We start from the raw sequence: 26824 nt of genomic DNA, 5'->3' as shown, positions 1-26824 counted from the left end.
TTCCTTCCTTCCTTCCTTCCTTCCTTCCTTCCTTCCTTCCTTCCTTCTTTCCTTTCCTTCCTTTCCTTCTTTTTGGAGGCAGTCAGGATTAAATTACTTGCCCAGGGTCACACAGCTAGTAAGTGTCTAAGGCCAGATTTGCACTCAGGTCCTCATCACTCCAAGGGCTCCAAGGCATTTCTCAGGCCTGTTTTACTTCCCAGATAACATACTGAACATACAAATTGAAAGCAAAACTATTTTATGCCAAGAAGGAGATTGCCTTTTAAGAGGGAGGTAACTTGTACATACAAGACACAGGATAACTGAGCCATCTATCCCTCTTGGACATTATTTTCTTCATTTGTTGAAGGGCTTGAACTAGATGACCTCAGTCTAAATCTGTGATCCTAATTTATCAAGGAAATCAGAATGATCTGCTGGGGAGAGCAAAGTACTGAGAATTCAGAAGACCTGGGTTTACAGATACTCCTAGTTCTTCTACTTGCAAGTAATTTATTTTCTTTTGAGTCTTAGTTCATTCATGTGTAAAATGGGTCTTCACCTGGATGACCCCAAATTTTATCATCTCTCATCTCATCTCTGACACGTATTAGTTGTATAATGCTGGGCAAGTCACTTTACTGCTCAGTGGCTTGGGCAACTCTCTTAAAGCTATATGTTGCAGAAAAGGTGCTTCATCTAGGAGTTCCTTATACCCACTCAGGTCCTGCCCATTTCCCCATCCTGTCATCAGTATTTAGAGAAACAAAGTAGAATAATGGATGGAGAGCCTTCCTACTAGTCAGAAAGACCTGTACTTAAACCCTGCCTCTGACACATAGGGCTTGCATGACTCTGGACAAGTCACAGTAACTCTCATTGTTTTACAGAATACTAATTTAGACTATTAATAGAACAAACAAGTAAATAAATAAATGGTAATTTATACAATACTAGTAGAGGGAGTTTCCCTATGGAAAATTTCCTATACTGAATGGGGAAAAAAAAAATCATCTTTCTCTTACTTCAGTTCTGTTCAAGCCAAAGAAATTAGGGAAAAGATATTTTTGTTTTTGTTTTTTTTTCCCTGAGGGTATGTCAGAATAAATGAACATAGATGGAACTTAGAAGATGTAAGGGATTGAGAATGAGAAAGTAGGGAGATAAGGATAACACTGGTGAGGATTATAGAAAATGAAGAGAAATAAAAGTGGGGGGTTATGAAATTTATTATAAGAGGGTAGAAGGAAAAATACTTGACAGCTTAGAAGAATGACAATCCAATGAGGTGGCTGCTTGCCGACTCTTCATAAATCAAAGGAAGGCTTTCCCCACCTCAGCAACAGTTGATTTTTCAAAAGTTTTATGATGTCTTTTGCTTTTACATGGCACTTATTTCCTGGCAGACTCCTTCCTCCCATCTCCAGTAAGCCTTCCCTAATAATCGAGATTAAAAGCAAGTAGTTTATCAGAGAACCAACCAGTACATTAAGGTGTCTTATAGCATATGCAACATCCCATCCCAGTAGGCCCCCTTTTTTCACCCCAACTTCTTCAGTGAAAGTAGGGAAATGATTTCCTTTTCTCTTCTGAAATCTGGCTTGGTGGTTCAGTTTCCTTGTTTTGTGTGTGTGTATGTGTGTGTGTGTGTGTGTGTGTGTGTGTGTGTGTGTGTGTTTTAATGTTTAGTTTGCCATAGTCATTGTATATCTTGTTTTCCTAGTTTTCCTTATTTTAATTTGCATTAGTTTATATTTCTTGCCTTGTTTCTCTGAATTCCTCACATTCAGTATTTCTTATGACAAAGTAATATTGCATTATGTATGTGTACCACAATTTGTTTAGTCATTCCCTAGTCAATAGGTATAAAATTTTGGTGTAAATAGGACCTTTCCTTCTGTCTTCTACCACTTTGGGGCATATGCCCATCAATGGAATCTCTAGGTCCAAAGGTATGAACATTTTAGTTAGGTTTTTTTGCCTAATTCCAAATTGTTTACCAGAATAATTGGACCATTTCATGGTCTGCCAATAGCATGTTATGGAATCATAGATCTTGAACTGAAAAGTACATCAGAGGTCATCGAATCCTTTTATAGAGGACTGAGACCCAGAATACCTTGCCTATGATCGCATAACAGTAGGTGACACAGTCAGGATTCAAACTCAGACCTTCCAAGATTGACCAATTATTTTTTGTAAAGGATAGACACCTACAAAATTAGCAACTAACTCCTCAAATCCAAATGATCCTTAATTGTTTCTTTTCTGTTCTGTACCCTGGACTTAGGAGAAATATTCAATCATGTTTGGTTTTATCATCTGTGTCCTGAGTCTTGAAATCTGAATGTGAGATAATGATAGTCATTAAGATAACATTGAATCTTCACCTATTTTAAATTCCACTCATATTTGGATTTTGTAACACATATTATGAAATTTTTCTTTTTGTATTATTCATGGCTTGACCTCCTGAAGCTATGCCAGGAGTTCATCCTTGTAGATTAAGCTGTCTTTGAAGTAGCCTATTAGAATTTTTTTAAATTGCAAGATTCTTTGTGTAAGGGTGCATTCATCTACTTCTCTTACTAGAAATTACTGCGATATGTGACTTATTCCCTTCACCTAGATAGAATTCAGGGCTCTTTCTAATACAATTATAGCCTTTACCTCTTCACTAAATATGATTAGCACTGAGTATGTAGTTTTTAATCGCATACTGAAAGGTCCTAAGACTATGAACCTATGATCTTATAAAGTTTTGAGGTGATCTGAATAATTATTTGAATAGTTATTTATTTAATTTATGCTTGTTTATACTTTTTATTTGTTCAGCACTGAGCACAGTGCTTACTAAGTATTGATTGAATTACTTTTATTATGGTAATTGCTGTGTTATTTAGAAGAATAAGCAGTTGTAGAATATTAAAGTCAAATGAGATTTAAAAACCACTTAACCCAATAACCTCTTACTCCAGCCTCGTTTTGTGGAAACAGTAATAATTGATATTTGTATGGTGTTGTAAAGTTTGCAAAGTACTTCACATAGGCTTAGAGGTCATTTAGGCCAACCCCATCATTCTTCAGATAAGGAATTAAGTTCCATAAAGGTTAAGTAACCTGCCCAAACTTATTAAAGAAAGAATTAATAGAGTCAGGATTTGAACCCAGGTCTTTTGACTCCATAAACATAAATTTTAAAGCTCTGGCCCCAGAGTCAGGAGGTCCTGAGTTCGGTTCCAGCCTCAGACACTTAACACCCACACACAAAAAAAAAACTAGCCACGTAACCTTGGGCAAGTTAACCCCAGTTGCCCTCCAAAAAAGGCAAAAAAACAAAAACAAAACATCACTTTCTCCACTGGACTATTTTGTCTCTTTCTATCTTATTTGATCCTTTTAACACCCCTCCCCCCAGATAGGTGTTATCATTATCTGCATTTAACAAATGGGAAAACTGAGGCTTTGAGAGGTTAAGTTGAGTTGCAGATACAAACACATAGCAATTATCTCAGGTGAGATCTGAGCTCAAATGTTCATGACTCCAGACCAACTTTTTGGTCTGTTGTACTCATACAGCTTGAGACTTGATGAGATTAGTTGGCACACAACTGGTTATTGCAGATAATGTGACAAGTTGGACTCCATGACCCAAGGGCCAGCTCTAAATGTGTGATGCTTTAAGTAACTAGATTTTCAAGGCTACAATAACTGATTAATAAATTCTGGTCTCTAGATAAGAACTAACTGATACTGGATTGTACCAGTGAAAACACTTTGAACTTCACCTTAATATATTGGCTGATGATTGCTGTCTTCTGACAGATAAAAGTTGTCATAAATACTTGCCTTTGACCCATGATGTGACAGCAAACTGCCACATGACTGTCAGTTCTTGCTAACCAGGCTGTGCTTAGCCCTCTGACCTCTGGTAAGCCCATCCTGGGCTGTAATGGAGGCCTTGGTCCCAAGGCAACACAGGCTGCTCCCATCCCCCTCTTCTCCACTTGCCTTCTCTGGCTATGTCCATCATGTTTCTTCTATGACTCACTGAAGATGCTGCTGCTGCCCTAAAATTTCATTCTGTGACTTGCTAGGAGGGTAGTCAGCCACACTCCTTCAGCTTAGAAAAAAAATGGGCCTTGGCTGCTTACATATTTCAATGCTGTATGAGCTATAGGTTTAACCATGGCAATCAAATAAAACTAACAATGAAGTTAACTTGGCACTAATTAAAGGCATATGTTAATTGTTATGCTATGTGGTAATTAGGTTATCTTCAGTAAGTAGATTATATAAACGCGTAGTCCTATAACCAATATTACTTTTGCACAAAGTAATCCTTCTCTGTTTTCCCTTTTTGTGTAATTAGTTCTCTGATGTCTCTAATGAGTGTCATTGTGGACAGTTTCTCCTATTACCATGCCATTTAGTTATTTATCAAACTCCTCACACATCCATTTGAAAAGTCAGAGGTTCTGAGCCTAACTCCTTAGCAGCCAAGAATCCTTTGCTATTGATAGAATCTCATACTATACCTCTTATATGTCCCAAGCCAGAGGTTTCCTTTGTCCTATCCATCACCTTGTCCTTACCTGCCTCTTTCTTAGGCAAGGAAAGTGAACCTGCCAAGTTCACCTTTACTTTGGCTCTGGGAAGGGGAAGGCTTGAAGTAGCAGAAATGTGAGGCTGAAGGGACCTGAGAGATCATTTAGTCTCATTTTATAGATGAGAAAATTGAATTTGTCAGCAAGCACTTATATGCAAAGTACTGTACTAAATGTCGTGGATACAACGGTGGGTAAAAAACATGGTCCCTGCCTTCAAGCAACTCAGATTCAGTTGGAAACAAATGTGTACATACAAGATCCATACAGTATAGAGAGGCAAAGGCTTGGCTAGGTCCAGCAAGCAGCCAGGGTGGGTAGGATGAACAGCCAGAGGGAAGTGATGGGTGAGGACATGAGGGGTAGGAGAGTGTCCACAGAAGGTTGACCAATGTGGGGTTGACTTTTTTTGGTCATGGTGACCCATTGAACAATCTATTGCAGGGATGGGAAACCTGCAGCCTCGAGGCCACGTGTGGCTCTTTAGGTCTGTATGAGCAGCCCTTTGCCTGAACCCAAACTATGAAGTTTGGCCACATCTGACCACCTCTGGAATGTCTACAATTGAAGTATATAGTCCTTATTGTCATACTTTTGGCAAAAAATGAACCTTAATTTCCTGATGATGAATTAAGGCCTACCAAAAATAAGTCTGAATACAGACAGGTTTCTTATTCTTTTACTCTATTTGGAATAAGACTTAAACTATAGTAAGAACTCTATTACCTATTCTTACCTCAATAGGATTTTTGAATATCATATAAACATAAACTGTGCCATAATAAATATTCTGTCTTGTTTTGCTGAAGGATTAACAAGCTATCGTTCTTGACCACAGATAAATTGGTTGTTCAGGAGTCAGTGGCAATGCTAGAAGCCAAGAAGGTTTGGGGTGCTTTACGAGGTGAGTAAGCACTTTGATTTTCATCATTTCCTTAGTTGGAAGTATACAGGGTATTCTTTACAAATACGCAGTTGCCACAATGTCAAACAAGATCAAATAATGTTAAGAGTTTGTGTGGAAAACAATGTGGGGAGGGGTAGTGTGATGCAGTGAAACATACCTGCTGGATTTGAAGTTGGAGAACATATGTTCAAATCCTTACTGTGCCCTTTACTGATTGTGTGACTTTGGTCAAGTCTTCTAACTCCTTTGGACCTCAGTTTCCTCATATGTAAAATGAGAGTTGTACTAGAGCTATGGACTAGCAGCCAGAAGATCTAATATGCTCTGAATATTTATAGATAGAAGCATAATGTACAGGAAGAAGATCATAGGCCTCTAGTACTGTGCCCTGGTTAAACACATCGAGAATATTGTGTTTAATTCTGGGTGCCACATTTGAGGCCGTAGACAAACAGAAGGCGCTTATTTAAAGGAAGGAGAGCTAGCTAGGGATGGAACTCAAAAACTACTACATGAGGATTGGTGGGAAGAGTTGGTGTGATATTTAACCTAAAGATGAGACTTTTGGGAGGAGACATCGATTCCTGCAGGTGTCTTGAATAACAGTAGTAACTCTTATCTATATAAATAAGAGATACTATTTATTTAGTAGTTACTATTGTTAGTTGTAAGCTATAGTTTGTTGTTCAGTCATTTTCAGTCATGTCCAACTCTTCATGACCCCATCTGGGGTTTTCTTGGCAAAGATACTGGAGGGATTTGCCTTTTCCTTCTCTAACTCATTTTACAGATGAGGAAAACTGAGGTAAACAGGGTTAAGTGACTTGCCCAGGGTCACACAGTTACTACGTGTCTGAGGCCAGATATGAATTCAGGAAGAAGGGCCTCCCTGACTCCAGACCCAGCACTCTATCCACAGTGCCATTTAGCTGCCCTTATAAGCTATATAAGTTATAAGTTCATACTGTTTTAAGAGTTACTATTTAAAATAGCAACAAAATTATTACTATAATATAGTTATTGTAGTAACAGCACTATTATTGTAAGCTTTCAACTTATAAAGCACATTCTTTATAGTATCCCTGTGAGAAAGACCACCATTGAAGAAAAAATATTAATGCTACACTCTAAGTTTTAGGCATGTCAGCCAGAAACGATTTTTATCAATTTAATATTATTCTAAATTCAAGCATCATTCTGCTTGTGGAGAAAAATGTCCAAGCCTACAGGTTCCTGTCATGCCCTGGCCATATCTCTAACACAAGACATTCTGAAGTAATATTTATAGGAATGTTGAACATGGAAAAATGTCACAATATGATTAAAGGATAGGTAAATATTCTACTCACCCAGTAGTTTCTCTCAAGATCTCTCCAGAAGTAATCAGAGACCTTCCCTAATCCTTTTATGCAATGGTAGAAGAAGGTACTAACCTGAGGTGGGACATAACCAGGGATGTGCCAAAGTCAGATGATTGTTAAATTTTTAATACAAACATTTACACCTTGGATTATTTTGTTGACTGCCTAGACTTAAGTAATGGAGAAAATGTTAATAATGTATATTAAATGTAAAAGTGTATCCTGAGTACCTTTTTTTTGGAGAGCATACCAGCATGCTACTGGCTGTTTCTTTCATCCTTTTAGTGTATAGGAGATGGTTATGATTAAAACTAGATATTGAGTATTTTTCCTTCTAAGTGTGGTCAGAGGGCAAAATCAGGAGGAACAATGTATAGAATTTGCAGAGAGACAAATTTTCCCTTAGTTTAAGGTCTCCAAAAGTCTAATGAGCTTCTGGGAAGCCTTCAGTCAGAGGGTGGGTGAGAATGGAGAGTGCCACTCTTGGAGTTTCAAAGATCCAAGTTCAAATCCAACCTGTGGCACTTATTACCTGAATGACCATTAGAAAGCAAATTAGCCCCTCTATACTTCGGTTTTCTCCTCTGTAAAAGGGGATTCAACTTGAATGCTATAATGACTAGCTCTGTTTGGGGTTTATAGAGGTGGGGAAAGTTTATAAAATTACGACTTCTGGCATTTAGATGTAAGCAAAGCAATATAGATGTAGGCACTCTGGCATAAACCCATTTTAAAATAAATGCAGAGACAATAGAGGTTAGAATTCATTTTTTTCCCCTAATTTGATCTATGAACTTTTAGAAATAAGTAAACACTTAAGTTTATTTAGTAGGTGTATTTGTGTGTGTGTCCAGAGAATTATATTACCTGCTTTTGTATTAATATTTGAACCATGTGACTTATACTATCTTAGCACTCGTGTTATATATGTTTATGAAGCTGTTTATTTTGCTTTTTCTAGGTTTGGAGACTTTTAGCCAGTTGGTTTACAAAAATTCTTATGGAGCTGTGAGTATAACTATAATATGTAAATTAAACTAGTGCTGAGTATGATTGAATAGAGGGATGAAAGAGAACTTATTAAGCATTTCTATGTGACAAGTGTGCTGGGGACACAGATGGAAAAGGTGCAGTCATCTCTGCTTCCAAGGATTCATACTCTGATTGGGGTGAGCAACATATAAAGAAGTTTCAGCTGCTGGAAAGATGTCCTGAGGATTTAGCAGCAGGGCAAAACTTACATGAAAACTAGATTTATTACAAGAGGAATGAACATGCCTTTGGAAATCAAAGCCCCAAGAGTTATTTGGTCCTTACAGAAGTTTACATTTTTATAATAGCAGAACAAAGGGAGGAAGGGGCTTGACATGGAAAGGGGAACAGTGCAGCTCAGGTGGGAAAAAAGACAAGACCACTCCCTATGGGGAGGAGCGAGGTAATGGCAAAAGCCTCATTTTTTCCCCTTAGGAATTGCTAGACTATGAAGATAGGAGGGTCCACTTACCTGCATAGGACCCCCGCTGCACAAGCATTTTCCCAGCCTGGTACAGACTGGCTGACCTGTCTTGCCTCCCAAGGACACACAGGAAGTCCCAGCTTGGGGTGCAACAACAAATTATGCCAGCTCAGGGGGAGCTTCATCCTTGATACATTCAGAGTGTTTCTGAAAATATAGCAATTCAAAAAAAACAAGTTCAGGGGACCCCTAAACAGCCTTTAACTATAGTTATACATATATACATACATACGTGTATATATATGTATGTATATATATACACACACACACATATATACATATATACACACATTTACACTTTTATTCTATATATAAAATATAATTTAGTAAAGTAGTAATGAAAGTGCTATATATACATATATTGTTATGTGTTATATTAATTATATATGTATATATTAATTCTATATCATATGTAAGTATATATTTCTTAAAAAAATTATACATCACAGTTCAATGTTTCTTATATAGTCTTCTCTTATTCTTTGTTTATTGAAATGTTTGTGTTTGTTAATAATTTAAATTGTCAGTTAAAAAAAGAATATTCCTGAAAAGAGCTATTAGATTTATTGACATTTGGATGGCTCATTTTCCCAGTGTTTATCTCATGCATTGGTTTGGAGTGGTTCTCAATTTCTTTGGTCTCAAAATTCCTTTACACTCTTACCAATTATTGAGGTCCTCCCCAAAGAGCTTTTGTTATGTGGATTATATCTATTGATATTTACCATATCAGAAATCAAAATGTCTTAGTATTATTATAAAAACAGTTTTGACCTCAAGGACCCCTTGAAACATCTTGGGGAACCCCTGGGACTTTCAGACCAGACTTTGAGGACCATTTATCTAAGTAATGACAGTAAAGATTTACTTTGTTAAGATGGTAATGGTGAGCCTTAAATTACCCCTCATCCAGGTAGCATTGCTATTTTCCAATACAAGAATACCAATTTTTAACTCAAGTTGAGGGGAAAAATTTATTTTTAATTCTGTGATTTTTTTTTTCATAGTATGTAGTCAACAAGTCAGAGGTGATTGACTCTCCAAGGTTTGGTTATAGAGGAGTTTTAATCGATACATCCAGACACTTTCTGCCACTGAAGACTATTCTTACAACTCTGGTAAGTTTTCTTATACTATACCAAGGTACACAAGACTCACATTCATAATAGCTCAAATTTCTTTTTTTTTTTTCTTTTTGCTTTTTTTTTGGTGGGGGAGGGCAGTTGGGATTAAGTGATTTGCCCAAGGTCACACGGTTAGTTTTTATGTTAAGTTTCTGAGGCCATATTTGAACTCAGGTCCTCCTGACTCCAGGGCTGGTGCTCTATTCACTGCGCCACCTAGTCACCTCTAATAGCTCAAATTTCTATAGCTCTCTGAGTTTTACAGTGTTTTTCCTAATAAGCTTGTGAGGACTGGGTTGTATAAGGATCCCCATTTTACAGATGAAGTAACTGAGGCTTAGAGAAATAGAAGAACTTGCCTCTGGTCTAGGAGCTAATGTCAGAGTTGAGATTCAAACCTAAGTCTCTGACCTCTAGATCCACTAGAGCACATTGTCCCTGCAGAAAGATTTTATACTACAGACTACTTGTTTACCATATGTTCCTATAGCTTAACTAGACCAGTATGTTCATAGGTCATAGATTTAGAGCTGAAGGAAATTTCAGAGGCATCTAGTCCAACTCTGTCATTATAGAGAGAAGGAACTGAGACCTGGGAGGCTGTGATTTGACCAAGGTTATCCCTCTTCCACAGTACTACACTGTTCTGTGTGGGCTCTGTGGAGGTGTAACCTTCTTTCAGCAGAGTAAGGTACAGAGAGAGGCATCAGTGCCCAGTCTTCTTTGGTTGAGGGACTCCTGTACCCAGTACCCACCCAGTGCTGCTTCAGGCTTTGTCCTTTTTTAGGACATCTTTACAATTCTCACTGATGTCTTTATCATCCATTGTGGTCCTTAAGATGTGCCTGTGAAGGCCCAGAAGAAATTGGAAAGTCATGTTGTTTTTCACTGAGAATTTTTTTTGTTCCTTTTCACCAAAATTTTATGAGCAAGCCAAGTTAGATATAATAGATTTTTATGCTCTGAAACAAAGTGACTTAGAAATTTTTTTGCATTTCTTTTCCTTTAAGGTTTTCTTTTAAAATGTCCCTGAGTTTGCAGCTCTCTGCTGATTTATAATACTTGGCTTTGCCTCATTCCCTCATAGCACTTTCAGAGATTGAGGGGAGAGTTTTTTCTGTCCTTTTTCCACATGCTTTTTCTCCTCCCACTTCCCAGTCTTACTAAAGTTTGTGTGTTTTCTTATGTTCAAAGGATGGAGATCCCTCTCTAGTGTAGTGGAGAACTTTATACAGTAGTGGTGGTTGGAATCGTGGTGGTGGCAATATCATTTATGTAAACTATATTGGGGGAGCAGTGTTTTGTCTCTTCCGCTTTCTTTCTTCCTTTTGTATTGTTCAGGCATTTTTCAGTTGTATTTGACCCTTTGTGACCCTACTTGGGATTTTCTTTTTTTTTTTTCATTTTTCAAATGCTTTATTAACTTCTGAGTTACATCATTCATTTCTGCCAGATTTTGAGTTACAGATTTTCTCCCTGTTTTTCCCCTACCCACCATCCCAAAATAGCAGTCCCACAGGATATCTCTTCCTCCAATCTGCTCTCTCCCATATTTTCTCCCATACCCCTTTTGACTTTTCCGGTAGGGCATGGTGAATCTCTATGCCCCATTGCCTGTATATCTTATTTCCCAATTACATGTAAAATAGTATTAATAATAATAATATACATATTTTAAACATTTGATTTTAAAACTTTGAATTCCAGATTCATTCCCTTCTTCCCTTGTCACCCCCTTACTGGGAAGATAAGCAGGTTAATATAGGCTATACATGTGTAGCTAATGTGAAACATTAACATAAGAGATATATTGTAAAAGACTAACTATATTTCCCTCCCTCCTATCCCACCTCCCACTTGTTCTATTCTCTACTTTGATTCTGTACCTTTTCAAAAGTGGGTTCTTCCAACTTCCCTCACCCCCAGCCTGCTCTCCCTTCCATCATCCCCCCTCTCATCCCTTTCCCCCCTATTCTCCTGTAGGGTGAGATATCCTATTTAGTGTGTATTTCATTCCCTCATCAAGCCAAATTCAATGAGAATAAGGTTGACCCATTCCCTTTTGCCTTCCTATTCTTCCCCTCCATTGTAACCATTTTCCCTTGCCTCTTCTATATGAGATAGTTTACCCCATTCTGTCTTTCCCCATCTCCTCTCATTATATTCCTCTGTCACCTCTTAAATTTCACCTTTTAAGTATCATCCCTTCCTATTTAATTGGTCCTGTGCCCTCTATCTATTTATATCTGTAAACATGTATACACACATTCACATATGTATTCATATGCCCATATACCCTCATATATAGACATATACACACACATATACATATATATGTATATTTCTATTCCCTTCAACTATTTTCATACTGACAAAAGTTTCATCAGTTACAATTATTGATTTTCCATGTAGGAATGTTGATAGTTCAACTTTTATAAGTTCCTTATGATTTCTTTTCCCTGTTTATTTTCTCATGCTTCTCTTGCTTCTTATATCTGAATATCAAATTTTCTATTCAACTCTGTTTTTTTCATCCAGAATTTTTGAAAGTCCTCTATTCCACTGAATGACCATATTTTCCCTTGAAATAGGATACTCAGTTTTGCTGGGTAGGTGATTCTTGGTTTTAATCCCAGATCCTTTGACCTCTGGAATATCATATTCCAAGCCCTAGGATCCCTCAGTGTAGAAGAAGGTTATCCTGATTGTGTTTCCACAATATTCAAATGGTTTCTTCCTGGCTGCTTGTAATATTCTCTCCTTAATCTTGGAATTTCAGAACCTGTCTATAATATTCCTAGGAGTTTTCTTTTTTGGGATCTTTTTCAGGAGGTGATTGGTGGATTCTTTCAACCTCTATTTTGCCCTCTAGTTCTAAAACATCAGGGCAGTTTTCTTTGAGAACTTCCTGGAGGATGATTTCTAGGTTCTTACTTTGATCATGGCTTTCAGGTAGTCCAATAAGTTTTAAATTATCTCTCCTGGATCTATTTTCCAGGTCAGTGGTTTTTCCCATGAGATATTTCACATTGCCTCCTATTCTTTCATTTGTTTGGATCTGTTTAACAGCATCTTGATTTCTCATAAAGTCATTAGCTTCCATTTGCTCCAATCTAATTCTGAAGCAATGATTCTCCTCAGTGAGATTTTGAGATTCTTTTTCCATCTGGCAGATTCGGCTTTTTAAGGCATTCTTCTCCTCATTGCCTTTCTGAGTCTCTTCTGCCATTTGAGTTAGTCTGTTTTTTAAAATGTGATTTTCCTCAGTTAGGCTGTTGACTCTCATTTTGTAATTTTCCTGCATCGTTCTCATTTCTCTTCCCAATTCTTCCTCCACTTCTCTTATCTGCTTCTTAAGGTCCTCTGTGGCCTGTAACCAGCTCATATTTTCCTTTGAAGCTTTTGGTGCAGGAGTTCTGCCTTCACTGTCTTCCTCCTGTTCCATGCTTTGATCCTTTTTGTCCCCCAAAATAGGAGTCTAATGTTGGAATCTTCTGTTTGATTTCTTTCCTTTGCCTGGTCATGTTGCCACTCAATTACTTGACTTTTGGGCTTTTTTCCCACAGTAGGACTCTGCTATCAGACAGGGGAGCTTCTTACCAAACACTGGGGTTTTCTTAGCTGCCAGAGGTAGCTGAAGCCTTCACAAGCTCTGGCAAGCTGGTCACATACCCCAGGACCTCCACCCTAGACAGCAATCCAGATCCAAGAAGGTTAAAACAAGAGCTATTACCCCTCAGACTGGTGCTTGGTCCCCCTACACTCTGCAGGCTAGGGGCTGAAGCTGCCATGTGGCTGCAGCTGCAAGGCCACAGCTCCTCAGTGGCTTCTTGCCCTGGGTGCATAAGCCCAAGCACTCCCAACTATTTGGTCCCAAAGTCCACACTGCACTGACCTCTCACTTTGTCCTTGGCATCTATGTATTGATAATTCTGGAGACAGCCACAGCTGCTGGTAGTCTGGAGTCCCTCTGGCTGGCACGGTGAGGCCCGCCTTATGGCTAAAACCTCTGGCAGGGGGCCTGGGCTCAGTTCCAAGAGCACTGTGCTGGCCGATTTCTGCCAGCCTGCCGGGCTGTCCTCAGCAGGAAGTTAGCTGCTCTGTGTCATTTTGTGGGTTCTGCAGCTCCAAAGTTTGTTCAGAGCCCCCTTTTTACATGGATTGGGGAAGGTGGGAGCCGGAGCCACTCAGAGGTCATGTTTCTACTACGCCATCTTGACTCTGCCCCTGGGATTTTCTTACAAAAGATATTGGAGTGCTTTGCTTTTTTTTCTTCAGTTACTTTTGCAAATGAGGAAACTATGGCAAACAGGGTGACGTAACTTGCTAAGGGTCATAGAGCTGATAAGTGTCTTCCCTTAAAGAATACATTGTGGAAGTCACAGAAACACAGGGAAAAATCTTTCACAATGCATTCTAGATGCTGCTTGATGTGTACAAAAAATGATTTTGAATCTATTCACTTGCAGGATGCCATGGCCTTTAATAAACTTAATGTTCTTCATTGGCATATAGTGGATGACAATTCCTTCCCATACCAGAGTATTACTTTTCCAGACTTGAGCAGTGAAGTGAGTAATTTATCTAATTCTTCTGTCTACAAAGCTCTTTAATAGAGTATGCTTACAAATTAGAATCTTGAATGCTCCCTTTTATGTATAAATTCACAGTTTAAAGTACAACTAGTTTGCATTTGTTTTTATTAGATTGTACTGTTAGGTATTTATTATTTGAAACTTACAAAAAGTAGCTTTTATTTTTAATAAAATCTGGGAAAATGCAAATAAAATAAAACTTTTAATTAACAACCAGAGCTATTTATGAATAATAGAAATTAGTCATGTAAATATAAATATGACAGTTTACCTTTGGCAGGTAATCAGTTGCTTTAAGAAATGGCAAGTTATCACTCTTTGAAATGAATTATTTTAGGACTCAACCTGTCTATCTTAGGGTAGGGGATTGCAGGAACCACTGTAAGAAATATTCCATCTTCCTCTAAGAGGAGGAAATAGAAGTGCTCAGGGAGGCAGAGCCAAAATGATAACGTATCAGGAAGAAAAACAATGAGCTCCTTGCTAAAATTTCCCAAAACAAATCTAGAAAACACACCAGACACACGCCTAATGGGGGAAATCCAAGCAAAAGTCAAGTCATTTTTCTAGCCCAGGTTGGCCTAGGGAGACAGAGAGGTTTGCAGACACTGAGAACCTGGAGTGCTCAGCATTGCACACTCCAGCAGAGGGAGAGACTGTTCAACAGAACTAAACAAGATCCCATTCTCCATTGAAGGGAGTTCAGTGAGAGGGTGAGAATGTAGATTTTTACTGATTTTATTTTTTTCAACAAGCACAAGTTAATTCTTTGGAGATAAGAGTTCTAGGTTGTGTTCTGATTGTGAATTAACTTGGGGAAGTTTGATAAGGTCATCGTTAAAGAATCTGGTTTTAAAAGCCAGTTATTTGTGACCAAGAATATTTAAATCTTTCACTTTGCTTTCTGGATAGTAGGGGTGAGCTGGTAAGCATTCCATAAAACAGAAGATAGTGGGTTGGGATGGCTGGACAGATATTTTAATAAAACTGCGATTGTCTAAAATTTAGTGAAAAGTCAATGACATGCTTTAGAAGAAATTCTCATAGCAGACTTTCTTCTTCTGTTACCTTTTGCAATATGTATTATAAAATAAAGAATCTAAGGGTTAGAGGACTATACACAGATGTTCCCAAAGTGGGCAATACCACCCCTTTGGGGGGTGCTGGAATGATCCATGGGAGCACTAGTAGTCTTGGGTACAATTGGGGGGTGTTGAATTAAAAATAAGGAGGTGGTGGAAGCATAAGGAAAGAAGAGAAGAGAATTTTGAAAAAGCATTTGTATACGTTTCATCTGTTGTGTAACAGAGTTAAAGTCATAGTGATTACATTATTTTCCAAACAAATACAAAATGCAAATTACAGCCACTCATTGGTCAAGTCCACTAACAGGTCTTAACAAGCAAGCATTGGCAGGCAAGTGTGTCGAGTATTGTTGGGAAGTCCAGCATGCATCAGCAAGAATCTGTCTGTATAATGACTCATTTACAATATGATACTGTATGGTTACGTGATACAATATTGCATCATCAAAATTTCAGTGCAGGAAAAAATGCACAAATTTACAATAATTTATTTTATAAGTTGCATCACTTAAAAAAATTTATATATTTTTTGAAATGATATAATTTTTTTTAACTGTTAAATAATTCCAGCGAGGCACTAAGTAAATTTGTTTTTTGAAAAGGGAGTGGTAGGCCAAATAAGTTTAGGAACCTCTGATCTAGCATGTTGAGTTATTTAAAAAAATAAAATTGTCACCTTTTTGAAGTAAAAATTGGAATCTCTCTCAGATCGCTTGCCTTCTCAATGAGGGGGAAGGGAAGGAAGAAGGGAAAGAATTTGGAACTCAGCAGTTTAAAAAAAACTAATGCTATAAATTGTTTTTACATATAATTGGGGAAAATAAAATATTAAATAAAAAGAACAGTAAAAATTGGATCACTGAAAAATAGTTACTAGGACATTCAAATCAACTTTGTGGATTTTAACTTTAATAAACATAACTTTTACAGGGAGCCTATTCTCCTGCCCATATTTATACTTACACTGATGTCAGAATTGTAATTGAATATGCTCGATTACGAGGAATCAGAGTTATCCCGGAGTTTGATACTCCAGGTCATACGGAGTCCTGGGGAAAAGGTAAAAAGTTTGTTTTTTATGGGTTTAGAGAAATTGCAATTTGAACTTCTTTCAAGTAGTTTTTATAATTTTATAATCCCCTAATTTTTAATTATTTTAATTGTATAGTTAATTTTAAAATCTCCTGTCATTTTGTCCTCCTTGAGGCAGTATTTATTTCTAATAAGATATGGTTTCTTTAAAAAAAAAAAAACAGTTACATTTGTTCAACCTTTTGTTGGAATCATCCTTATCCTTCTGGTGTATCAGATTCCCAAAATGTCACTTAGGGCACCTACCATGATCAAACTTTCCTTCCTTCCTTCCTTCTTTCCTTCCTTCCTTCCTTCCTTCCTTCCTTCCTTCCTTCCTTCCTTCCTTCCTTCCTTCCTTCTTTCCTTCCTTCAAACATTTAACGAACAAATTTCAGCTTCCAGATCTGGCCCCAGCCATGTTTTCAAGTTGATTATTCATTATTCCTCCTCCTTCACCAGGTGCTTATAAGCTTTCCCCTACATACTACATTGCTTTATCTTCTCCCTCAGGGCCTTCTCATAAGCTGGAGTGGTGTCTGAAATGCTCCCCCTTTAAGGCTCAGCTCCAATATCACATCCTTTAAGAAGCCTTTCCCCGATCCAACTCGGCTCAAAATCACTTGGTATTTATTTTGTATTTCTCATATTCCTCTAGTGGAATTCCAGGCTCCTTGAAGACAAGCACCAATTCCCTTTTATTTGTGTGTCTCCAGCACCCAGCATAGGGCCTGGCCCAGAGCAAGCTCTTAAGACTCAGTGACATCCCTGGTTCTCCTCTGCCCTCTTTTCCTCCTTTTAATGCTCTTTATATGACATGGGCTTAAGCTCCTTCACCATCCTGGTTGCACTCCGCTAGATGTGCTCTACCTTATCAGCATCTTTCTTAAACTGTGGTGCTGAGAACTTAACAAAATACTCTAGAAATTGAAGCCACTAGACTCTTATGGAAAAAATAGAACTACTTGGAACGAAAAACTTCATTAAGAGAGTGTCTTGATTCTTTGATTGCAGGTCAGAAAGACCTCTTAACACCTTGTTATACAGGATCAGAGAAGACTGGTTCTTTTGGACCTGTCAATCCAACTTTGAATACAACCTACAAGTTCATGTCAAACTTTTTCAAAGAAATTAGCAGAGTGTTTCCAGAAAATTACATCCATTTGGGAGGAGATGAAGTAGACTTCGATTGTTGGTATGACTTCTTTAAAATGAACTTCATTTTCTAAACTACTGTCCTTGATGCAGTTATGAGAGGCTTAGCATTGGGAAAATGGGTTTTGAGTAATCTGAGTCCTCCAAAGAATCCCTCCAAGCCAACTCCAGAAGGTGCATCCTGTTCTAGAATATGTATTCTGATTCTGTGGGCTGAGGGCCTGCTTACAAAGCAGAGTCAAGATGCTGAAAAATTTATTATAAGCCTCTTGGGTAAGGAAACTGTATTTTATTTCTTCTTTGTACTTCACCAATAGCAGGCATCAGGGGCAGTGAATAGTTTTTAAATTGAATTTTTGAATAAGCATTTTCTTTTTTTTTAATATGAACTAAATTTTTAAAACAAACATTTTTAAAAAGCAAAAAAAAAACAATTATCTTTGAGACTCTTATTAGATGGTTTGTTTTAATTAGTATATCTAATTTATTTCTCTCTCCCCTTTTGAACTTTTTTCTCTTATGCATTTTTTGTTAAGTGAATTTTTGTTGTTGACTAATCGAAGATCATAGAATTGCTTCAATGAAAAAAGCTAAAGTTTTGTGGAGTTGTTTTTTTAAGGTCTTTGAAATCACTTTGAATTTAAGGAGGAATGAGGAGGGTTACCTTCTAGGAAAAACATTTAAAAAATTAGAATAACTAACCAAGAAAAGCTTTTAGGCCAATTTTACCTTGCACATTTTTTTTTACAGTTTTAAGTCTGTAAGGTGTTGAAAGAGGCAGTCCTGGTGGGTATTTGTAAATGTATTTGCAATGTTTAAAGTTACACTTTAAGAAACAAAATTCATGGTGCTGTACATATAGGGAAATGTCTTTTCCTCCTTTAAATATGAGGGTCAAATTAAATTAACCTTTTTTTTTAAGGGAATCAAACCCAGATGTGACACAATTCATGGAGCTAAAAGGCTTTGGAAAAGATTATTCAAAACTTGAATCTTACTATATTCAGAGGTGAGTTATTTGAGTACCTAATTTCTCTTTTGGTTTCAACCTTCCATTTTATAAAATTCTCTGGAGGTACTTAGTGATCAGGGAGTACCTATTGTGTGCATCATTCTGGTGTTTCCCTTCTTATTATTCCATCCTCTGTTAGTGGATTACAAGGAAATCTGAGGTTAGTGAAGGTGGGAAGTTGAGAAGATCTCTCCCCAAGGTCTCATCCATTCCCATGGCTTCAGTTTATACCTTCAAAGCAGCCTAGCTAAGTCAAGAGAGACCTATTACCAGAAGGTGCCCACTAGGTGAAGAATATTTCAATGTCAATGAAACAGGTAAAATTAAATGGAGTCCTCAGTCCTGGGATAGAAGGGCATAAAGGGAAGACAGATAGTGCTGAGAATCATGCACCTCTTTGATTATCTATAAATAATCATTTAACTTTTGGTACTATGTGTGGGCTTCATGGAGCACCTGAATCTTAGCCTTATTGAAATACAGCTGTGAGACTTGACTGTACTTGTATAATCTATATCAAATTACTTGCCTTCTCAAGGAGAGGGGAGAGGAAGGAGAGAATTTGGAATTCAATTTTTTTTTAAAAAAAAGAATGTTAAAAATTTTTGTTGACATGTAATTAAGAAAAAAATAAAATAAAAATTAAATGTAAAAAAAAATACTGCTACAAGGAGAGAGAGCAGCAGCAGCAGCAAGAAGTTAGAAAAGAATGTTCAAACTATAGAAATGACAGAGGCCAAAGGCTTGTAGACTACTCAGAAACCACAACAACCTACTTTCTCCCAAAATAAGGTGTGTGAAGTGCTTGGAAAACCTTAAAGCACTACATAAATGTGAGCTATTATTCTAAGAAAAAAGTTTGAAAATTGTTGGCAAGGATCGAATAGCCAAAAGAACCCCCAAAACCCAAACTATGCAGTTGACTATATCTGAAATAGGAAGTGACTGGTTACTAATGTTTGAGGCCATTCAGAATCAGCTGCCTGGGGGTATGCAAATCTGACTGGCTAAGACAAGTTTTGAGATCAGTACTACAGTAGAAGATAAAAAGACAAAAAATGCAGTTTTAGCATCTCTCTCCTTATGTATTTAAGTAGGCTACCAAAAATTAAAAATAGAAAACATGAAAATATATACAAAAGTGAAACTGAGGCCCATACATGGTTCAGTAGACAGAGCACTTGGCCTGGAGTCAAGAAAACTTGAGTTCAAATCTAACCTTAGATATTTACTAGCTCTGGGAAATTGGGCTAGTCATGAAATCACTGTCTGCCTCAGTTTCCTCACCTGTAAAATGGGTTTACCTCCCAGGATTGTTGTGAGGATAAAATGTGATACTCTTTTTAAGGCACTTAATCAAACCTTAAAGTGCTTTGTAAATGTTTGCTCTTGGTATTATTACATTGACTGTCACCATTTCTTAGAGAAGTTTAACCAATATAAAAGTTGTCACATAAAGGCAAAAACCAAAAAACTACCTCAACCAGTAAATATTTCATCTTTTTTCCCAATAAAGATCATTTTAAAGTACAAGCCCATTTGTTAAATGTTATAGAGGATATGTACAGTATGACTTTACAGAAGAGAAAAGGAGCAGTTGAGTGGAAAATGGACTGGAAGGAAGCTTGGTGTGAGAACTAGTTGAACCAGATCATCCTGAAACTGAAAGAAGACAGATCTTTTGGCATTTCTCTCATAACCTGTTGGCATTAGCTACAGTAGTGGAACTATCACATTTAAACTGGACCAATCAAATTTGAGAGATATTGCAGAGATAGAATCAATAGGATTTGGCAACTGATTCAGGGGTGGAGAACCTGGGGCCTCGAGGCCACTTATGGCCTTCTAGGTCCTCAAGTGCTAGGGGCCTCCTTATTGTGAGGGGCATGGTGGTGGAGGTGATGATGAGTTAAAGTCTATTGAATTTGAGACTCCAGTGGCATATTAAGGTGGGATTCTCCACCAGGCAATTGGAAACATGATCCCAGGGCTCTGATGAGAAATGGAGGGTAAAAACAGAGATATGAAAATCATATGAGTATTTCATCAGTAGATCTTTATGTCTAAGGTTAATCTGTAATAGAAAAAGGATGGGTTTCTAATGTTATTAAACTTAATCAGCATGACTCTTGTAATAATTTTCTTTTAATGTTAGGCTCATAGATATCGTTTCATCTACAAACAAAGGATACATGGTCTGGCAGGAAGTTTTTGATAATGGAGTAACGGTAAGATCCACATGTTAAAATTGGTATTGGTCTGCATTACAGGTCTTACTTATTGCCAGCTGTTTTGCTTTATTAATGGTGTGTGGGTGTGTGAGTGTGTATGTGCATGTGTGTTCAGTTGAGAAACTGTGACAGTGGATAGGGAGTTGACATCAAAACTAGGAAGATGGGGGTTCAACTTTTACCTCTTGGTGTATACTGGCTGTGTGACCCTGGACAGTCACTTAACCTCTCATTGCCTCTGGTCGATTGTCTAAGTCACAGAGAAGGTGCCAGCCTGCACTGGGACAGTTAGTCCATCAAAGAGAGCTCCTTACATCAAAGAAAAAACAATCCCCACCCCTATCTCTAATCAGTGCAATAATTGGGATGAACTGAAAGAAGTCATGATAAGTATTAACATAAGCAGAGAGGCAGAATAGTCCAGTGGATAGAAAGTCATCCTCAAAGCCAAGAAGATTTGGGTTCAAATCCTGGATGTCTAAGATTCTGAGCAGTCTGCATTGGGAGAGGAAGTTTCCTCACCTGGGAAGTATACCAGGAGTTCCCTATACCAGTGAAATAAAAGACAGAATACCTATCTTTATCCCTAACTATAAACAAGGCTCTGGGAATACAAAGATGAAAAGCTTAGGTTCTTACCATCTACGCATATAAACAGGATTTAGGCAACAAGTGATAAGGGCTAGGGAGAAGGGGCTAGATGAGTGAGAAAGGAGTGTGAGAAAGAAGAGATTACTTTTAATTGAAGGTAGGTTAAAGGAGGTTTCCTAAAGTATGTAGCTCCTAAACTGGATCTTAAAGGAAAGGGTAAAGAAGAAGAAGGAGTGTGCCAGGTGAGAGGGACAGCCTGAGCAAATGCACAGAGCGGGAAAAGGACAGGAGGGACTTCAGGGAACCTTTAGTGGTCCACTTTGGCTAGATCACAGAATATATGCATGGGAGGAGAGTAGAATCATGCAGAATATGGAAGGCAGGTACTACTTCAGTCTAATCTGTATGCTTGGTGCCTAGCAAAGTGTCTGCGACGTGGTAGACACCTAATAATTGCTTGTTGCTTGACTAAAAGAAGTCCATATTTTATCTGTGGGTCATCACCAAGTTGACAGGAAGGTGATGACCATTTTGCCCACAGCAAGTCTACTAAGATGTAGAGGGGGGTGTGGTCTGCATTAGCAAAGGGAGTATCCACACTGGCAGAATCATGTGTCCCTAGGGAGTCACTGAAGGGTCCATTTCCTGTCCTCCCTTCATTATAAAGCCTTTGGTGTGTTGTTGGTTGACTGTCAAGTTCAAGTAGGCAGTATCTAGCTTTTTTTTTCTAGTGGAAGACTCAGGGGAGGAAGGGGACACAACAAAAGGGGAAATACTTAATTTTGTCATCGTGGGGAAGATTCAGAGCATTTTTGCTTGTGGTTTATACAGCCTAACAAGGAAATTTGTTTCTTTCAAAGTCGCTTATTTAAGCTTGTGCCTTTCTAAAAAAATATCTGCCTTTCAGTAGGGAGGAAAGACAGACATTTAATGCTATCAGTATTCTTTATTGCTTTTCCAGGGGCCATTGGCTTTTTAGCCAATCTACCTTTTATCACAGTGATGACACCTTCAGTCCCTACTGAAGATAAGTGGCAGAGATGGGAACAGAACTCAGCCATGAGTCCTTGAGTCCTTATGTTGAGTTCTTAGTGTTAAAGCCCTAGAGCTCGCAAAATAGGCACTAACTTTGGGGATGACAGCAGGAACTGGCTTTTTTGTCTTTGTTATCTTCAAAGCTGAATACAGTGCAGTGGAGACAGTGGGTGTTTAATAAATGCTTGATTAGTTAATAAGGGTAGGTGTATGTAAATGTATCTACCCACACACAGTGTCACCAAAGCCATCCCAAAAGTCTTAGTGCAGTTTGAAGCTTGTAAAGCTTATTGTAAGCTTAACTTAATGTTGAAACATATTTTGAATGATTGCTTATGTATAACCTATGTCAATTTGATTATTTTAGGGAGGGGAAGGAAGGAAAGAGAGAATTTGAAACTCAAAATTAAAAAGAATGTTTAAAATAGTTTGTACATGTAATTAGGGGAAAATATTTCTTTTAAAAAGCTTATCTACACCAAGATCTTTGGAACATCCTGCATTTTAAGGAAAATTCAAGTCTATAAGTTTGAATTTTTGGTTACTGGCAGTGATTTCTTAATTCATTTCTATTTACTTATTCCATTAATGTATACTGTAATCTTTCTAGCTTAAGAAAGACACTATTGTTGAAGTGTGGATAGAGTCTACTTACCGTGAGGAACTACAGAAAGTTACAGAAGCTGGGTATGCTACAGTCCTTGCAGCCCCTTGGTACCTAGACTATATTAGCTATGGACAAGATTGGAAGAAATACTATTATGTGGAACCCCTTAATTTTACTGGTAAGTCTAATATATGTAAGGTGCTTTTTTTAATTATAAAGATTCTTTTTTGGAGGTGTTTTCTTTAAGACACAAGAAGTAGAAAATAGTTTAGCAGTCCTAAGTTACATCTCTGCAACATCTCTAACATCCGTCCCCTCTCCTCTCCTCTTCTCTCCTCCTGTAGCAGCACACAAAGTTGTGAAAGCTCTGTTTCTAAAATGTGGATCAGATCATGGCACTCCCCTACTCAAGCATCTTCAGTGGTTCCCTATGCCTTAGCCTTGTATTTTTAGAGCCCTCTACAATCTGGCTCCCACCTTCCTTTCCAGTCTTATTTTAGATTACTGCCCTGATGTACTGTGTTCCAAACTGGTCTTCTTGCTGCTCCCTCTCTAAGACATGCTATCTCCGGGGTGCCTAGGTGGCACAGTGAATGGAAAACTGGCCCTGGAGTCAGGAGGACCTGAGTTCAAATCTGGCCTCAGACACTTAACACTTATTAACCATGTGATCTTGGGCAAGTCACTTAACCCCAATTGTCCTGCCTTCCCCCCCTCCAAAAAGAAAAAAAAAAGACATGCTATCTCCCATCACTGCTTTTATATAAGCTTTGTGGGATACTCTCCCAAAAACCTCAGGTCCCACCTCCTAAATAAAACTGAAACTGATACTCCTAGTTGTGAATGCCCTCTCTTTCCAGAAATTATTGTGCAAGGTGGCACAATAGATAGAGTGCCAGGCCTGGAGTCAGGAAGATGAGTCCAAATTTGGCTTCCAATACTTTCTAGCTATGTGATCCTGGGCAAATTACTTAACCCCTGTTTGCCTCAGTTTCCTCATCTGTAAAATGGGGATAATAATAGTACCTACCTCCTAGGGTTGTTGTGATGAGATCATAACTATAAGTGCTTAGTACAGTGCCTGGCACACAGTAAGTCCTATGTAAATGTTGGCCATTATCATCATCATTATTATTTATTATTACCTGCATCCCACTGGTAAAATGTAAGCCTGATTGCAAGAACTGTTTTTGTGTGGTTTTTTTTGTCTTGATAACCCCAGAACCTGGTACATAGTAATAGGTGCTTAATAAGTGTGTTGAACTTTATGAATTTTTGTCTGTTGAATTTTCACAGAATTGGCTGTATTTTTGACCTAGTAGAAAATAATCATAAATCTGCCTGGTTTAAAAATGTGTTCTATAAAGTGCCTTTTCAAAGGGGTTGGAAAAATGAATTTCTCCAGTCACCTTCACTGGCCCTCAGTCTTTTAGACACGTCTTAATGAGCTAATGCTTACTGAAACCCTTGCCTTTCCTCTGCCCCTTCTAGTGCTTTGTACCCTAGACTTTTGATTTAGTGGAACTTAATAGATATTTACAAAGAAAACACCTTCTATTGTTGTAGATCTTTTAAGATGGACTGGAGCTGTCCATGGTGCTTCCACCTCTTTATTATCCCTGCTCCTGCTACAGGGGAGTCTGAGGCTGGTAGATCACTTGAGCTCTTGAGTTCTGAGCTATAGTGAACTAAGTTGGCCAGGGGTCTACCAGGTGCTGAATCTGGCATTAACATGATGAGCTTCCAGGAATGGGGAGTAGCACTGCAGGCTGCCTAAGGAAAATCAAACTGGCCTAGGTCAGAAACAGAGCAGGTCAGAGCTTCTGCACTGATCCGTAGTGGGATCAGGCTGTGAGTAGCCAGTGTATTTCCAGCCTGGGCAAGATGGGGAGATTCCGTCTTGAAACAAAAGCCAAAAAAACTCATTCCTACTTTCAGGAGGTAGTGCGATATCATGGATGGGAACTTAGAAAGGCCTGTATTTGAGTCCTTTCTGAGATGCTGACGGGCCTCAGGCAAGTCACTTCACCTGAGATAGTTTCATCAACTGTAAAATGGGGTAAGATTACCACCTGTCTCCCAAGGTTTGTTAGGAACAAATGAAATAATTTATAAAAGTGCTTTGCAAACGTTAGAGCACCATGAAAATGTCAGGTATTGCAACTGGTTTGTAATTGTTTTGCAGATATTAATTTCCACTAAAGTCCTATTCAAATGCTATGTTATGACATGAATGTGACCCCTCCCCAAAAATTCTCAGAAGCTTTGCTAATGAGTTGTGCCTTGTCCTACCCCATCCTAGGAATTAATGTGGTTCTGTTGGATTCCAAGGACTTCGTGCTCCCTCCTCCCTGCCTTTCAAGCAGACAAGACAGGGCTAAGTTTTTCTATTTTTAATGGACAATGAAAACAGAGCAGACCAAATACTGACCAAGGTCAGTGATGCATTAAGTAGTAAGGCAGGCTTTCTGTACCCTCATGTACCTTAGGCAGCAGATATCTTACTTGCAACTTGTGTCTTACTATTTCAGGGACTAAAAAACAGAAAGACCTTGTAATCGGTGGAACAGCTGCCCTGTGGGGAGAATATGTGGATGATACCAATCTCTCTCCCAGATTATGGTATGGGATAACTTCAGTGCTATTTGGTTTAAGTAGTTAAATCTAAATGTGGTCAAATGCAAGTTTAGAAGTAAACATTAAACAATTACCTGAGGTAATAGAGGTGTTCAATTTATCCCTAAATTGATGCAGGAAAAGCACTACCTCTGCAGTATGGATCATTTGACTTAGACCTACCTTATTTATAAGCATTACATGGCTAATTTGCTTGGGGATGTATATTGTAGGCCTCGAGCAAGTGCTGTAGCAGAGCGGCTTTGGAGCCCCCAAAATGTCCGAAACCTGGATGACGCTTATGAAAGACTGAGAGAACATCGCTGCCGCATGGTCAGGTAAGCCTCTGATATTAACCAGACGGAGACACTGACATTGGGTGTGAGAGATGGGAGATATTCACCACTTGAAGTAGAAATGAAGGACACTGCAAAAATATGGACTTCAGAGATAGAAATTGTTGTTTATTATTAAAAAGAGTCTGGAACATTGAAGAACAAATAGCTCATTTTGCTTTTAAGATCATCTGTTAAATGCCTAAAACACTTAGTACCATATTCCATCATTTGGGAGAAGGGGGGAGAGCAGAGAATCCCTCTAATATGTAAGCAGTTTTTATTTTGAGGCTGTTATTAAAATATAGTCCAGAGCACTGACTCGAGTCACACAAGATGGGTTCAAATTCCACATCTGATGCTTACTCTTTCTGTGACTCTAGTCAAGGCACTTAATTTTCTGCACCTCAGTCTCAGCTGTAAAATTAGGGGGCTCAGACTAAATGGCCTCTGAGACCCTTTCCATCTCTGCATCTGTGAGAGCTTCACTTCCCTTATATATAAAGTGAGGGAGTGGTACTAGATGGCCTGAGGTCACTTTCAAATTGGATGATCCCATGACTAGTTCTTCAGGAATTGAAAGGTTAACACTAAAATATTTGCATTATCCCTTTTTTTCTAGTACCTTTTATGCAGTAGCATAAAACTTCTCAAAAAAAAAATCAACCAGGGCAAAAGCCATTCTCCAGGGACAACCTCAACTGGAAGATTATTTTTTCTTTTTAAAAATTGTCTTTAAATGTTTCCTTCATTTCTGCTCTTCTCCCTGTTTTTTTTTTAATAGGCGTGGAATTGCAGCTCAACCTCTTTATATTGGATATTGTGAAATATGAAGTATCCCAAAGGAGCAGAATGGGGAACAAACCATTCTAGCTGATGTCTGCACTGTGATCACCCTAATTTTGAAATTATGTAAATTAAAATATGAAGTATGAATTTTTATAAATAAACTCTATCTTTGTAAAAATAATTATAGTAAAGTCTTCATCTTTTA

General features: G+C 38.1%; 1 protein-coding gene across 1 annotated transcript in view; it reads left to right on the top strand.

Moving 5' to 3' along the window:
• Positions 1 to 26800, top strand: part of HEXB (hexosaminidase subunit beta) — a 31038-nt gene extending 4238 nt beyond the window's left edge. The window contains exons 3-14 of the mRNA XM_069084946.1: positions 5428 to 5493; positions 7819 to 7865; positions 9381 to 9491; positions 13967 to 14068; positions 16108 to 16237; positions 17263 to 17443; positions 18326 to 18412; positions 20571 to 20643; positions 22883 to 23057; positions 25411 to 25501; positions 25729 to 25833; positions 26615 to 26800. Coding sequence (XP_068941047.1) covers positions 5428 to 5493; positions 7819 to 7865; positions 9381 to 9491; positions 13967 to 14068; positions 16108 to 16237; positions 17263 to 17443; positions 18326 to 18412; positions 20571 to 20643; positions 22883 to 23057; positions 25411 to 25501; positions 25729 to 25833; positions 26615 to 26663 — 1217 coding nt within the window. The 3' untranslated portion in view covers positions 26664 to 26800. The remainder of the gene's footprint in view (positions 1 to 5427; positions 5494 to 7818; positions 7866 to 9380; positions 9492 to 13966; positions 14069 to 16107; positions 16238 to 17262; positions 17444 to 18325; positions 18413 to 20570; positions 20644 to 22882; positions 23058 to 25410; positions 25502 to 25728; positions 25834 to 26614) is intronic.
• Positions 26801 to 26824: the final 24 nt, after the last annotated feature.

This window comes from Petaurus breviceps, unplaced genomic scaffold, assembly GCF_028583685.1.
Source record: "Petaurus breviceps papuanus isolate PSGF00001 unplaced genomic scaffold, PetGlider_PUasm1.0 175, whole genome shotgun sequence".
In the NCBI taxonomy this organism is placed as follows: Eukaryota; Metazoa; Chordata; class Mammalia; order Diprotodontia; family Petauridae; genus Petaurus; species Petaurus breviceps.
Note: the sequence above shows the minus strand (reverse complement) of the source record. Positions and strands in the feature narration are given on the sequence as shown.